This window comes from Sapajus apella, unplaced genomic scaffold, assembly GCF_009761245.1.
Source record: "Sapajus apella isolate SASKATOON/1434 unplaced genomic scaffold, GSC_monkey_1.0 scaffold181, whole genome shotgun sequence".
In the NCBI taxonomy this organism is placed as follows: domain Eukaryota; kingdom Metazoa; phylum Chordata; class Mammalia; order Primates; family Cebidae; genus Sapajus; species Sapajus apella.
Window position 1 is genome coordinate 765,761 of NW_022437121.1, and position 11,607 is coordinate 777,367.

The following is an 11,607-nucleotide window of genomic DNA, read 5'->3' on the forward strand; positions in this document are numbered from 1 at the left end:
GTGGCTGCATCAGGACAGGGTTGGGGTCCCCCCTTTCTTGAGTGGCTTCATCAGGACAGGTTTGGGGTCCCCCTTTCTTGAATGGCTGCATCTCTGGAGGGCCAGTCCCAGCCACTTGTATGAGGGGACAGGCCTGGCCATAGCTTCCTTTTCGATGGGAGAAGGTGGGGACACTGAGACTCCCGAGGATCTCTGCCCAGAGTGCTGCCTCAGGGAGGTGTGCGGAGCTGCCGGGACCTCTGAGCCCCTATGTTCTCCCTTAAGAATGTGGAGGGTGATGAAAAGCCCGGCCTGGCTGCACAGGCTCAGGCAGACACGGCCAGCAAGCAGGCTGGGGAGGGAGGGGAGAGCAGAGCTCTCCTTTGCTGCTGGGCAGAGAGTCACTAACACATGCTGGGCAGAGAGGGAAACTGAGGCCCAGACAGTTCCCCCACAGCCTGTGGGTCCCTCAGAGCCCAGGACAACCCCCTGCCCCACTCAGCACACGTGCCAAGCCAGAGCTGGGGCTGAGCTGTGGTGATGAGCTTGTTCTCTGGGGCCCCAGGCCCCAGGGACAATTTAATTTCCAGCCAGGCCTGGTGGCGCCTTCCCAAATCACAGTTTGGGGGAGGGTGCAGGGGTCTCATTCCTCAGAGCTGCTTTTATCAGACAGATTTACGGCTTCACAAACAGGCTCTCCAGGCTCGCCCTGGCCCGCCCCTCCAGGGTGCAGGGAGGAGAGGGGTCATGAGTCCACCCAGGAGCAGATTCATGGGCTGGAGGTGGCCAGGGCCGCAGAGGAGGGGCGGGCCTGGGGTGGGGGCGTGGGGAGGGCTGGCGCTCACTGACTGCCAGCGAACACACAAACACTCAATAACTCACACGAGGGTCGACGCGCCACAATAACTCACTCGGGAGAAACAAGGCAGGAATTCACCCTGGGAGGGAGGAAGGACCCCTGGAGCTGGGGACCCAGGCACAGACGCAGGAATCTGGGAACAGGGAGACCCCCAGGACCCACCACAGGGCAACCTGGAGCTGGCAGGCACCAAGACACACTTGAATGTGCACGTGTGTGGCTAGTGTGCTCACAGGCAGACTCACACATGAGCATGTGTGCCAGGCACATCCAAACACAGGCAGAGGCTCATGCAGACACACGCCAGTGTGCAGGCTGGGAGGGAGGGCAGAGCGGAGCTCCCTGTAGAATATGGAGGGGAAATGTGGCCCTGGACGGCCTGGGGCCTGCTCTGGCCTCTGGCTGGGACCCTGAGCACCCCAACGCCCACAGCTGCTCCCCGCTCCTTCCTCCTGCCCTGCAGGCTGGGGTGGGGTGGGGGTCTAGGGCTGAGCCCTGTAGGGGAGAAGTAGGGGTGAGGGTCTGGCTTGAAGGGACTGGAGCGAGATCTGCCCCCTCCAGGGTGTCCCTGCCCAGGGCAAGGGAGCTCAGCCTGCAAGCTCCCAGACTTACCGCCTGAAGAATGTTCTTCAGACTTGAGTGGCCCAGTGTGGGACCTAGGTGCTTAGGGCTCAACCCATTTTGGAAAGGTGGTGGAATCCGTCCCCAGCCTGGGGGAGAATGACAGATGTCAGTGCCGTGAAGGCTCTGAGGAGTCCTGCAGTGAGGATGCCATCTCCCTTCCTCCGAAGCTCTCCCCAAACTTTCAACAGCAGAGGCTTTTTGGGGGTGAGGGACGGAGGTCTTAACACATGCAACCACCAGCAGAAACCTGTGTCCCGGGACCCCTCTGCCCCCACCTTCCATCCCTCCAGGGCTCTTGGCTCTGCCTCCGGGGCCTGTGGCCCTGGCTGACTCCAGCCCCCGATGGAAGCCCAGCAGACACGGCACAGGTGGCCCAGGGCGGGGCTTGCCACCGTCTGCTTCTGGTTTGCTGGGACGGTGCGAAAGCCCATCTTGTGTGAACTGGGACAGTGGGTCACCTACCTGGCACCCCGTACCCTGGGCTTCCTCCCCAGGACCAAGCTCTATCTCGGCGTTTGCCCGAGGCTGTCCTCGTGGCTGCCGCTGGCCTGGTCTCCACGGCACCCTTGCCTTCCAGAAGCCCGTGTGAACTGCTCCACCCACCCCCTGCTGCTAGAAGACTCGCCCTCCTGCCCCAGCCTCTATGCCAACTGGCTGGTCATCCTCCTGCTGGTCACCTTCCTGCTGGTCACCAATGTGCTGCTCATGAACCTGCTCATTGCCATGTTCAGGTGACTCCACCCCAGCCCCTGGAAGACAGGGCCCTGAAGTGGAGGGAGCAGAGGGTCATTCCCCAACACCCGCTTCTTTGCAGCCCTCCTGGTGCTCCACAGAGTCTGAGGCTTGGTACCCCAGGGCAGATAGGAGGCGGCACAGCCTGGACTGCAGGGCTTTGCCTGCCCAAGGCCGTGAACTCTGTGGGCTGCCCTCCCGGTCCCAGGAAGCAGGGCCTGGGTCTTTGGGGGACCGGTGCCCTGGCGAGAGCTCTGGGCTTGTCCGGGAGAGCAGAGTGGGCAGGGAAGACCCCAGAAGAGCGGAGCCCTTCAGACACACCCCAGAGGCAACGCAGAGGCAGTGCTGGGCCTCGGTTTCAAAAAGGGCTTCCGGGTGTGGGGAGGACACGCCCCCGGGTGGGCATGAGGAGCCGGCAGGTGAGGGTCTGGCCATGTCCCTACAGCTACACATTCCAGGTGGTGCAGGGCAACGCGGACATGTTCTGGAAGTTCCAACGCTACAACCTGATCGTGGAGTACCACGAGCGCCCTGCCCTGGCTCCACCCTTCATCCTGCTCAGCCACTTGAGCCTGGCGCTGCGCAGGGTCTTCAAGAAGGAGGCCGAGCACAAGCGGGAGCACCTAGGTGAGGCAGAGGCGGCGGGTCCCGGGGCGGGCTGTGCCCCAGAGGCAGGTCGGGAGAGACCCGGGTGCCTCCTTAGCCCCGTGGGCCCTCGGCTGGGCTCTATGTAGGCTGGCACGGCCGAACCCCTCCCCCAGCAGCTTGGCTGTCCCTGCACAGAGCCGTCCTTGCCCTCCATGCCCTGGCTGGGTCCCACTCACTCCTTCTGCCTGGCCTACCTCACCTGGAGACCAGGCCTGGGCTCTGCCACCGGGGCCCACGTTCTCTGGTAATGCCGGCTGCTGCCCCGGCTTTCCCAGAGAGAGAGCTGCCAGACCCCATGGATCAGAAGGTGGTCACCTGGGAGACGGTCCAGAAGGAGAACTTTCTGAGCAAAATGGAGAAGCGGAGGAGGGACAGCGAGGGGGAGGTGCTGCGGAAAACTGCCCACAGGTGCGGGTCCTGTCCTGATCACTGGTGGGTGTCGGCCTTTAATCGGGGGCGTGCCATTGGTGCCAGTGACAGAGGATCTGAGCTGGGGAACTGAGGCTGAAGTGGGAGGGGCAGGGCCCTGGCCTAGCTCCCCAGCCTGACCCGTGCAGGGCCCTGCTAGGAACTGGCCAGGCTGAAAGGGAGAGTGCACAGTGAGCGTGGCGGCCGCCCTGCTGTGGTCTCAGGAGTGGAACTGCCCACCCCTGGCTTCCCTCCAGTCGTGCCTCCAGGGGTCTGTTCCTGGCCGTCTGCCCTGCCCCGTTTAGCTGGGTGGTGTGCCCAGGCAGAGATGGCACCCCAGCCCTACCGGGAAGGCACAGGGCACTCTGTACCTGCGCTGGGAACACTTTGAAGGGTCCTGGTCCCACCAGACCAGGGCATGAAGGGGGAAGGGAAAGGGCCAGGGCGCCCCGGACCCGGGCACACAGGGAGGCCTGGGGGATGGGGAGCCTCCCCCACCGAGTGGAGCGCTACAAAGCCATCACAGCCTGCCCGCCTGCTCCTGCTGCAGAGTGGACTTCATTGCCAAGTACCTCGGGGGGCTGAGAGAGCAAGAAAAGCGCATCAAGTGTCTGGAGTCACAGGCAAGCAAGCCCAGGAGCTCCTCTCTGAGGGGAGGCGGGTGGCTGCATGGGGCTACCGGGACCCGTCCACAGCCGTGGCCATTCACAGAGATGAACAGCCCGGAGCCAGGACATGAGCACCACCGTGGGCAGGGAGAGTCCTGGGGGAGATGGTCCGTCCCCACCTGAGCCGGCTCCCACCCTGACACTTGAGAGGCCACAGCCTTAAACGAGGGGTCTCACTTTAAGACCCCTCACCTTTCATTCTCGGGAGCCTCACCAACCCCTGCCTTTGAGCGGCAGCTCCTGGAGGGAGGAGTCATGGGACAACGGAGGCCCTGGCAGGAGCAGGGGGAGGCGGGGAGGCGGGGAGGCTACCTGTCCCCTGCTGTCCTGAGAAGCCTGGAGCTTCCTGACACGTCTCCCTCCTCCAGATCAACTACTGCTCAGTGCTCCTGTCCTCCGTGGCAGACACGCTGGCCCAAGGTGGCACCTCCTGGAGTAAGCCTGTTTGGGGAGCATGGGATGAGGGTGGGCATGGCACCCACCCTGCAGGGGCTGGTGGCAGCAGGTGGGGGACTGTGGGCTGTGCTGTGGGCCCTTCCTTCCCTGCCTGGCCTGGGAGTCTCCAATGGCCTTGGCTGGACGTGGTACTTCAGGGCAGTGCCCTCTGATGGAGCTCCCTGCCTTGGCCAGGACAGAATGTGCTTCAGACTCCTGAGGCTCTGCCTGGCATGGGCCCTGCTGGGCTGTCCCGCCCAGCAGGCAAGGCCCCTCGGCCCCACAGGGGTGCTTCCCTAGCTCTAAGAGCACAGGCAGAGGCCTGGTTGGCTCTGGGCTTCCCACCTTTCCCAGGCTGGCCTGTCAGGATTCATTCTGAGGGCCCCGGCGTCCTGGCCCTTGCCTCCCAGCCAGCCACCTCTCCCCTTCCTGGGGCTGCCCTGCTGGCTCCCACTGCTCAAGGGGGGCCTTCCTTCCCAACAGGCTCTCGGCACTGTGGCGGGGGAAGCCGGCTGGTGGCTGCTGACCGGGAACACCCCAGGGCTGGCCAGCCTCCTTCGGACACTTGAGTTCCTTGGCCTGCCACCTGTGGGGCCACCTCTTGTCAGCTGGCCACCCTGGGCCTTGTGCACTAACCTTTGCCCACCTCCAGTGGAACCCCCAGGGGGCAGCAGCCCCCCAGCAGGCAATGCCCCCACTCCCACCCCCATGCCTCACCACAGACCCTCACGCACAGCAACCACTCCTTGGCCCTCCTGATGCCTTCCTGGCCTCCCCAGAGGCATAGCAGTGTCATGGGGCCACCTCCCTGACAGGCAGAACTCCCCGGGGAAAAAACATGCGCCCCGCCGTGTCCCTACCTGGAAACTGTCCAGCCTGCACCAGGGAAAAGCCAGCTCTGCAGCATGATGGGGGTGCAGCCCCTTCCAGACGGGCAGCTGCTCTGGGGCCTGCACCCACCCCTGCCCTCACTTGTGTTGCCTGCTAAGACTCATCTTTTTTTGAAACACCAGTGGTTAAATTTCTGCCACTTAAGACCCAAAAGGTCCTTTGGGACTCAGGAGACTGGTTCCTGGAGGACAGGGCTGGGCGTCCACTGCGTCTGTCAGATGTCCCCGACACCCTGTGGCCGGTACAGGACACACTGGTATTTATGGCCCCAGGACTCAGCCCGTGCTGGCATCAGTGGCTGCTTTCCTTCCAGTGGAACCTGGAGAACGCTGCACCACCCTGGCCAGTTAAAACTGGACACCAGGCGCAGTCCAGCACCTACCTGCGCCGGCACCCCACTCACCCCAGCCTCTCTGTCCAGACCCATTTTGTCACCTTCCTCTCCCCTCCCATGCTGGAATCTGCACCAGGCCTGGGGCTGATGTTATCCTGTGAGCTTTGGTTGGGGGAGAGCAGATTCTGTACCCACCCAGGCCCATTGAGGGCACTTGCTGGACACCTGCCACTGAGCCACAAACCCTGGAAGAGACCTGGGGTTTCCACTTCTTGCTGCCACCTGGGTGATCTGCTGGTGAGGGATGCAGGTGCCAGCCACCTCGAGTGGCCCGGCATAGGGGGTCAGGTGTGGGGACACTGCACTCAGAGAGGCTGGAAGAAGCCAAGCGGGACCCCTTGCTGCTGACAGGGGTGAGCAGGGCCCAGATATACATGAAACCTGAGGAAGTCCCAAAACCTTTATTGTCCCCACCAGGCAGCCAGTGCTTCCAGCCCACACCCCACACCCCAGGAGCTCAGCCAGGTCTCTGTTGGGAGGATGACGCCCAGGGCCGCAGCCAGGGCCACCGGTGCCACCTACAGGCAGCCTGCAGGCTTCCTCCCACTCTAGCTGGGCAGTGGCTGGGCTGCCCCTTGGCCAGCCCTCCTGGGAAGGCAGCAGGATGGCAGTGGCCAGTGTGGTCAGGCAGCACCGTCTCCCTCTGAGACCTCAGCGCCTGGGCCCTCGGAGCTGCTGCCCTTGTTCCGGAAGTGGTCTCGACTCCGCTTCCTGCTGCTGTGGAAGCCAACCGTCTCCACCGGTGGGAGGCCTGGCACAGGCCCACCGTGGACAGGCCCTGACGGTGCCTCCACCTCCTGCAGGCCCCCGTGGGGGCTGCCCCACTCCTCGGCCTCTGGGCTCCCGGGCCTGGCCAGATGGGCCAGCTCCACTGGGCCCTCACCCCTGTCTGGGGCAGGGTTACCAAGGCCACCCCTCCCTGGCTCTCCTACTTGACCCAGGACCCTCTTTCTCTCGTGTCTGGCCTCAACCCCTCGGGCTGGTTTGGTGAAGACGACCCTCCCTTCCCCACAGCTGGAGGGGTCCTGGTTGAAGGAGGGCATGCAGTCAGTAGGGGCAGCCACGCTCTGGGAGCCCAGGAAGGCCAGGGCGGCGGCCTGATTGCTCTGCTCGCTGACCTCGGTCACATCTTCCAGGCTGTACTTGGTCCAGCGTTCAGGGTGTGCCACGTAGTCGGGGACTGGAGGCACCTTCGGGGAGGCTGGGCTCCAATGGGCCCTGCCCAGGCCTTCCACTGGAGGCCGGCCTGAGGGCACCAGGGGCCGCTTGAAGCCTCCACTGTCACTCATACTGGTGTGGGCCACAGAGGGTAGAGCCCGCCTGGCTGCCCCCTCCAGGAAGTCAAAGATGTCATGGCTTCGCTGGGAGAAGGTGGAGCTCATGCCTCTCAGATGGAACGGCTGCACCGCGGATGGGAGGAGGAGGCCCGAGGGGGGTGAGGGCGGCTCATCGGGACCTGAATCCTCCTCCCCAGGCAGCCCCATCGGGGACAGCGCTTCTACTTCAGCACCGCCAGGCAAGCTGAGGTCAGAGTCCGAGTCACTGAGGGAGACTGTGTCAGAAGGCAGTGTGTCATACTCCGTCTCATGCTCCCCCTCCACGCTGGGGGTCGGTTCCTCTGTCCCTGCCTCAGCCATGCGTTCCCAAGACCACGTCACACCTAGACCAAAACACCCCAGGAAGTTTGTTTCTGAGGAACAGTATTAAGAATGAGTCTCCTGCAGATCGACCGCCCCTGCACAAGGAGGGTCAGCTGACAGACCTGTCCCACACAGGGTGGAGTCCCGTCTCCCCCTCCCAGCCCTCCTCTCACCTCCCTTGGCTGCTGGGTACCAGTGGTTGACACTGGAGTGTGACTGGACTGCCAGGTGGGCGGATCCTTGATGAAGGTCCTCAGTGGCACAGGTATGGTGGTCTCAGGCCTCGGAGTGCCCCTGGCATGGCTCTGTTCAGCTGCTCAACTGCAGGTGGGAGGGGTGGGGGAGAGGACCATCCTCAGACCGGAGCGAAAATGTGCGAAAGAGGTGCCAGGTAGGACCGACCTGAGCCTGGGTTTTGGAGCCCCTGATAGGCCAGAACCCAGGGTAGGGACTTAATTGTGCCAACCCTCTGCAGGCAGGCTTGGAACTACTAAGCGATTTTGGTAGTAAGCAGCCGCCCAGGGCTTGAACCCAGGGCCGAGATCAGGCAGGAGAGCTACTTATAAGCTGCTTGCTGTGTGGGGTGAACAGTCGGTACTCCACAAAGAGCAGGCACCTTCCTGGTCATCGGGGAAAAGGTTTGCTCCTATTTGCTGGGAGAGCCCCGGGAGTTCCCAAGACATCTGCAGCCAAGGCCCTGGCATCTCAGGAAAGTGGGGTGTCAACCATCACCTTGAGCAGCCCTCGTAGGCAGAGGCAAATCCCCGCAGCTCCTGGAGCGACCTCTAGTGGCCCTCCTCGTGTAACACTCAACACATACACTGCCTTTCCAGCTGGGCAGATAAGTGCTGCCTCCTGCACCCATTTAGCAGTGAAGTGACTGGGTGCCTCGGAGCTGGTTTCCAGGCCGAGAGGACAGCCCAGCCTCACCCTTCTGCACTACCCTCAGCCATCCATCCACTGACTCTCCTCCTGCTACCAACACTCCTTGTCTGCCAGGGTGACCTGTGTCTCGTGCACCGAACAAGGATGGGGTCAGGGGTACCAGAAGGGGCTCTTAGTGCCCTCCACCAGGTCAAACAGAGGCAGCACTTCAATTCCTCTGAGGCGTGACTCTCCTCAGTGAAGAAGCCACCCCATAAGTCAAAGGGGCTACCCTGAACCCCCCACTGATGTCCGTTTTAGAGCTGGCAGGGACGGGGTGGGGAAATAATTTGCCCAAGTCACATGGCATGTTGCAAATGAAGCTGGAGCTCCAACCATACCCCTGCTTCCCAGATTCGCACTCCTGTCCTCTGCAGCGGGACGCCGCCGCGGCCAGAAGCAGCCTGGACAGCGGGGCACTCCGAGGGGGAGCCGGGGATCGGGCGGCAAGATGGGGACTCTGGGAGTCCGTTTCTCGGAGTTCTTGGCGAAATCCGGCAATGCGTGGAAGGCAGAGCAGAGTCCTTCATGCCCGGAGGCTGAAGGAAACCGTCTCTTTCTCCCCATGAACTCAGGGCCTGGCCTTTCTCCTCTCTATGTGCCAGCAAGACCTCCCCGCCAGGGAACCAACAAACTCTCTGTGCCAAGTCGGCTCTCGGTGCGAAGTCGGGCTGGACACTCACGAGGATGCTGTGGGTCCCAAGGGCTCGGCCGCGAGGTACGGGGGTCGGTGAGCACAGCGGGGCCTCAGCTGCGTTTGGTGACCTCCCGGAGGCTCACCCGGCCCACGCGGCCCGTCCCTCCTCAACACAAACCTACCAGTTCGAAGGCGGCACGGCCGTATCCATCTTGGTCGGCGCCGCCCGCCCATGCGGCGCGCTCAGCCCTCTGGGAAACCGAGTATTCATCCGGCCGAGCGCCGCGGCTTCCAAGTCCGCAAAACTACACCTCCCACAAGGCACTGGGCCACCGCTCCCGACGCCTGTCGGGACGTGTAGTCCTGTGCGCATGCGTCCGCCTCTCCACTCCTTGACCCAGCGGCCCTGGCGTCCGGCTCGGAAACAGCCCCGGAACCGCGGCATTTGTTGGAGAAACAAGACCGGAATTGACCAAGGAGAACAGGAAGAGGAGGGGCCAGGTCTGCAATTCCCAGAATGCTCGAGGGCTAACCGACAGCCGGGCCGGCTTCCCTTGGTCTCAGCGCCACCTGCTGGAAACCGCGAGAACAGCGGCCGCTTCAGGCAGGAAGTGCGTCATCTCGTAGGGCGGGCGATGGCCGTTCCAGACACTTCCGGTCATGACCGGAAGCGATGACAGTAGCTCTTCCGGGGCTTCGGGGCGCCGAGGCGGGGCTCCCCAGGATTCCCCGGTCCCGCTCAGGGCAGACGCAAAGGCGGTCCCAGCCCGAGATGAGGACGCGGGGTGTTGACCTCTGGGCCCCGGTGAAGGGGGCGGCCTTGCTGGATCCGCTGGCTGGGCCGACGCTTTCCCACCCCTGGGGGTTGGCTGGGCGCTGGCCGCCAACTTGTGGGGCGTCGCCCTTGGGGACGCTGCCGGGCCACCCGCGCAGCCCCGGGCCCTCAGCTCTGGCGCATTGGTCCGGGCTCCGGGAGGGCCTGAGGCGGCCCCCGGGGGCGCTGCAGGGAAGCCAGGGCCAGGCCCTTCCAGGTCCCCGGTCCCCCGGCCTCCCGGGCAGGGTGGTGGCCGCTGAACGCTGCTCCGGCTTCCAGGTCAGCGTGGCTGGGTGGGCGGCAGCCGGAAGGGTCTGGCCTCCGCCATGCTTGGGAGCCGGCAGCCTGGCCTCGCCTGTCCACGGTGCCCGCCCTGAAAGGGAGAACGAGGGCCTAGGTTCTGCCCTCGGCGAGCCGCGTCTCCCTTGGCCGCCGGGCCCTAGTTGGTTGGCACCTTGTGCCTCTTCTCTGCTGGGAGCGTTCATGCCCCGCGCACTCCGGGAATCTGAGTTCCCCTTGGCGGCTAGACCGCTTGTCCGTCCGAAAGGCCCGAGAGAGAACAACCTTCCCGGGGCCTGCTGTCCTGGCATCCGCTGGGAAACAGGACTCAAGGACCTGCTGTGGCCCGGCCTAGAGAGAGGAGGAGGGGAAGCAGGGCCCACCCCTCGGCCCCCGGTCTGCTGTGCGCCTTTGCGATACGTTATTCCTTAAACTGCTCTTCCCTCCCCGCAGAGAACACAGCGGGAAGTGGAGAGGGGGCTCCTTGGACCATCCTGTTCTCCCAACCAGTGCAGGCTTGGAAGTTGGGAGCAGCAGGAGAGGGCCTGCTGAGAGACTGTAACCTCCCAAAATGCAGGGCTGGGGACAGTTTACAAATTGGCCTGCAAAGAGGCTGCTGGGAGCCCTAGATATAAATTCCCAGTCACTCCTTTCCCCTAGGGGTCAGTTAAATGTGCCAGCACCTTCCTCTCCCCAACTAGGGAAAAGCAGCTGGACCCACAGCAAGCACCACCCCACGGTGTAAGGGAAGATAGGGAGAGCCTAGACCAAGCCCATTGGCTGGAGGAGCTCAGACAGGGAAAGGGTCGGGGGAGTGCAGGGGATGCTTAGCCCCAGGGCCTGTCCACCCACCCACTGCTCACTGGTGGGCTGAGTGGGCTCCCGAGGAGGCTGAGGTCTTTCTTCCCCCCCAGCACCTCTGAGATGTGGCTCAGGCCCTGAACCACCAGCTCCTCAAAGGAACACTTACAGGCACTAGATGAGCAGCGCAGAGACCCTCAAATGCTCGGGAGGGGGCAGTATGTCCATCCTTTACCATCCCTCAGGAGGAAGAGTTGTTCTGCAGCTCACCCAACCCCTGCCCCGAGCCCATCTCCTACTGCACTCTGGCTGCCTGACCCGTCCTGCCCACCCGCTGCCACTGTGCCCCTTGTGTGCCCAAGGGGCAAGGTGGAAGTGGCTGCAGGCAACACAGAGCCCCCAAAAGGGCCCTTGCTACCTGAAGTTGCTCCCTGGTTTAAACTCAAAAGCAAAGTTCTAAGCAACCCCAGCCAATGGGATGGGCACCTCTTAGCCAAACGCATTCTAAAGTAAACCTGAAAAGCTAGTTTAGGCCATGATGACCATTGGTGCCTCATTACACTCTCTTCCCGTGAGAGTTTAGGCACAGCTGACCAGCATTCACATTAAAACACAGAGACCTTAGGCCAGGCGCAGTAGCTCACGCCTGTAATCCCAGCACTTTGGGAGGCCGAGGTGGGTGGATCACCTGAGGTCAGGAGTTTGAGACTAGCCTGGCCAACATGGCAAAACCCTGTCTCTACTAAAAATACAAAATTAGCTGGGTATGGTGGTGCAAGCCTGTGGTCCCAGCTACTTGGGAGGCTGAGGCAGGAGAATTGCTTGAACTTGGGAGGCAGAGGTTGCAGTGAGCCAAGATTATGCCATTGCACTC

At 63.0% G+C, this 11,607-nt stretch overlaps 2 protein-coding genes across 6 annotated transcripts in view; one reads left to right on the top strand and one right to left on the bottom strand.

Annotated features, from left to right (window-relative positions):
* Positions 1 to 5,793, top strand: part of TRPM5 (transient receptor potential cation channel subfamily M member 5) — an 18,858-nt gene extending 13,065 nt beyond the window's left edge. Inside the window, exons 19-24 of the mRNA XM_032268460.1 lie at positions 2,040 to 2,193; positions 2,640 to 2,821; positions 3,118 to 3,250; positions 3,801 to 3,873; positions 4,287 to 4,353; positions 4,837 to 5,793. Coding sequence (XP_032124351.1) covers positions 2,040 to 2,193; positions 2,640 to 2,821; positions 3,118 to 3,250; positions 3,801 to 3,873; positions 4,287 to 4,353; positions 4,837 to 4,922 — 695 coding nt within the window. The 3' untranslated portion in view covers positions 4,923 to 5,793. The remainder of the gene's footprint in view (positions 1 to 2,039; positions 2,194 to 2,639; positions 2,822 to 3,117; positions 3,251 to 3,800; positions 3,874 to 4,286; positions 4,354 to 4,836) is intronic.
* A 227-nt stretch (positions 5,794 to 6,020) lies between these two features.
* TSSC4 (tumor suppressing subtransferable candidate 4) lies at positions 6,021 to 9,955 on the bottom strand. Of its 5 annotated transcripts, none has more exons than XM_032268462.1 (3): positions 9,022 to 9,955; positions 7,452 to 7,599; positions 6,021 to 7,298 (listed from the first exon to the last, which is right to left on the bottom strand). In XM_032268462.1, the coding sequence occupies exon 3, from the start codon at positions 7,273 to 7,275 to the stop codon at positions 6,262 to 6,264; it is 1,014 nt and encodes a 337-aa protein (XP_032124353.1). In that variant the 5' UTR covers positions 7,276 to 7,298; positions 7,452 to 7,599; positions 9,022 to 9,955; the 3' UTR covers positions 6,021 to 6,261. The 5 variants fall into 5 exon arrangements, with proteins under 5 accessions (XP_032124353.1, XP_032124356.1, XP_032124355.1 ...); XM_032268465.1 differs by having other exon boundaries at positions 7,456 to 7,599; positions 9,022 to 9,164; XM_032268464.1 differs by lacking the exon at positions 9,022 to 9,955 and adding an exon at positions 8,886 to 9,015.
* Positions 9,956 to 11,607: the final 1,652 nt, after the last annotated feature.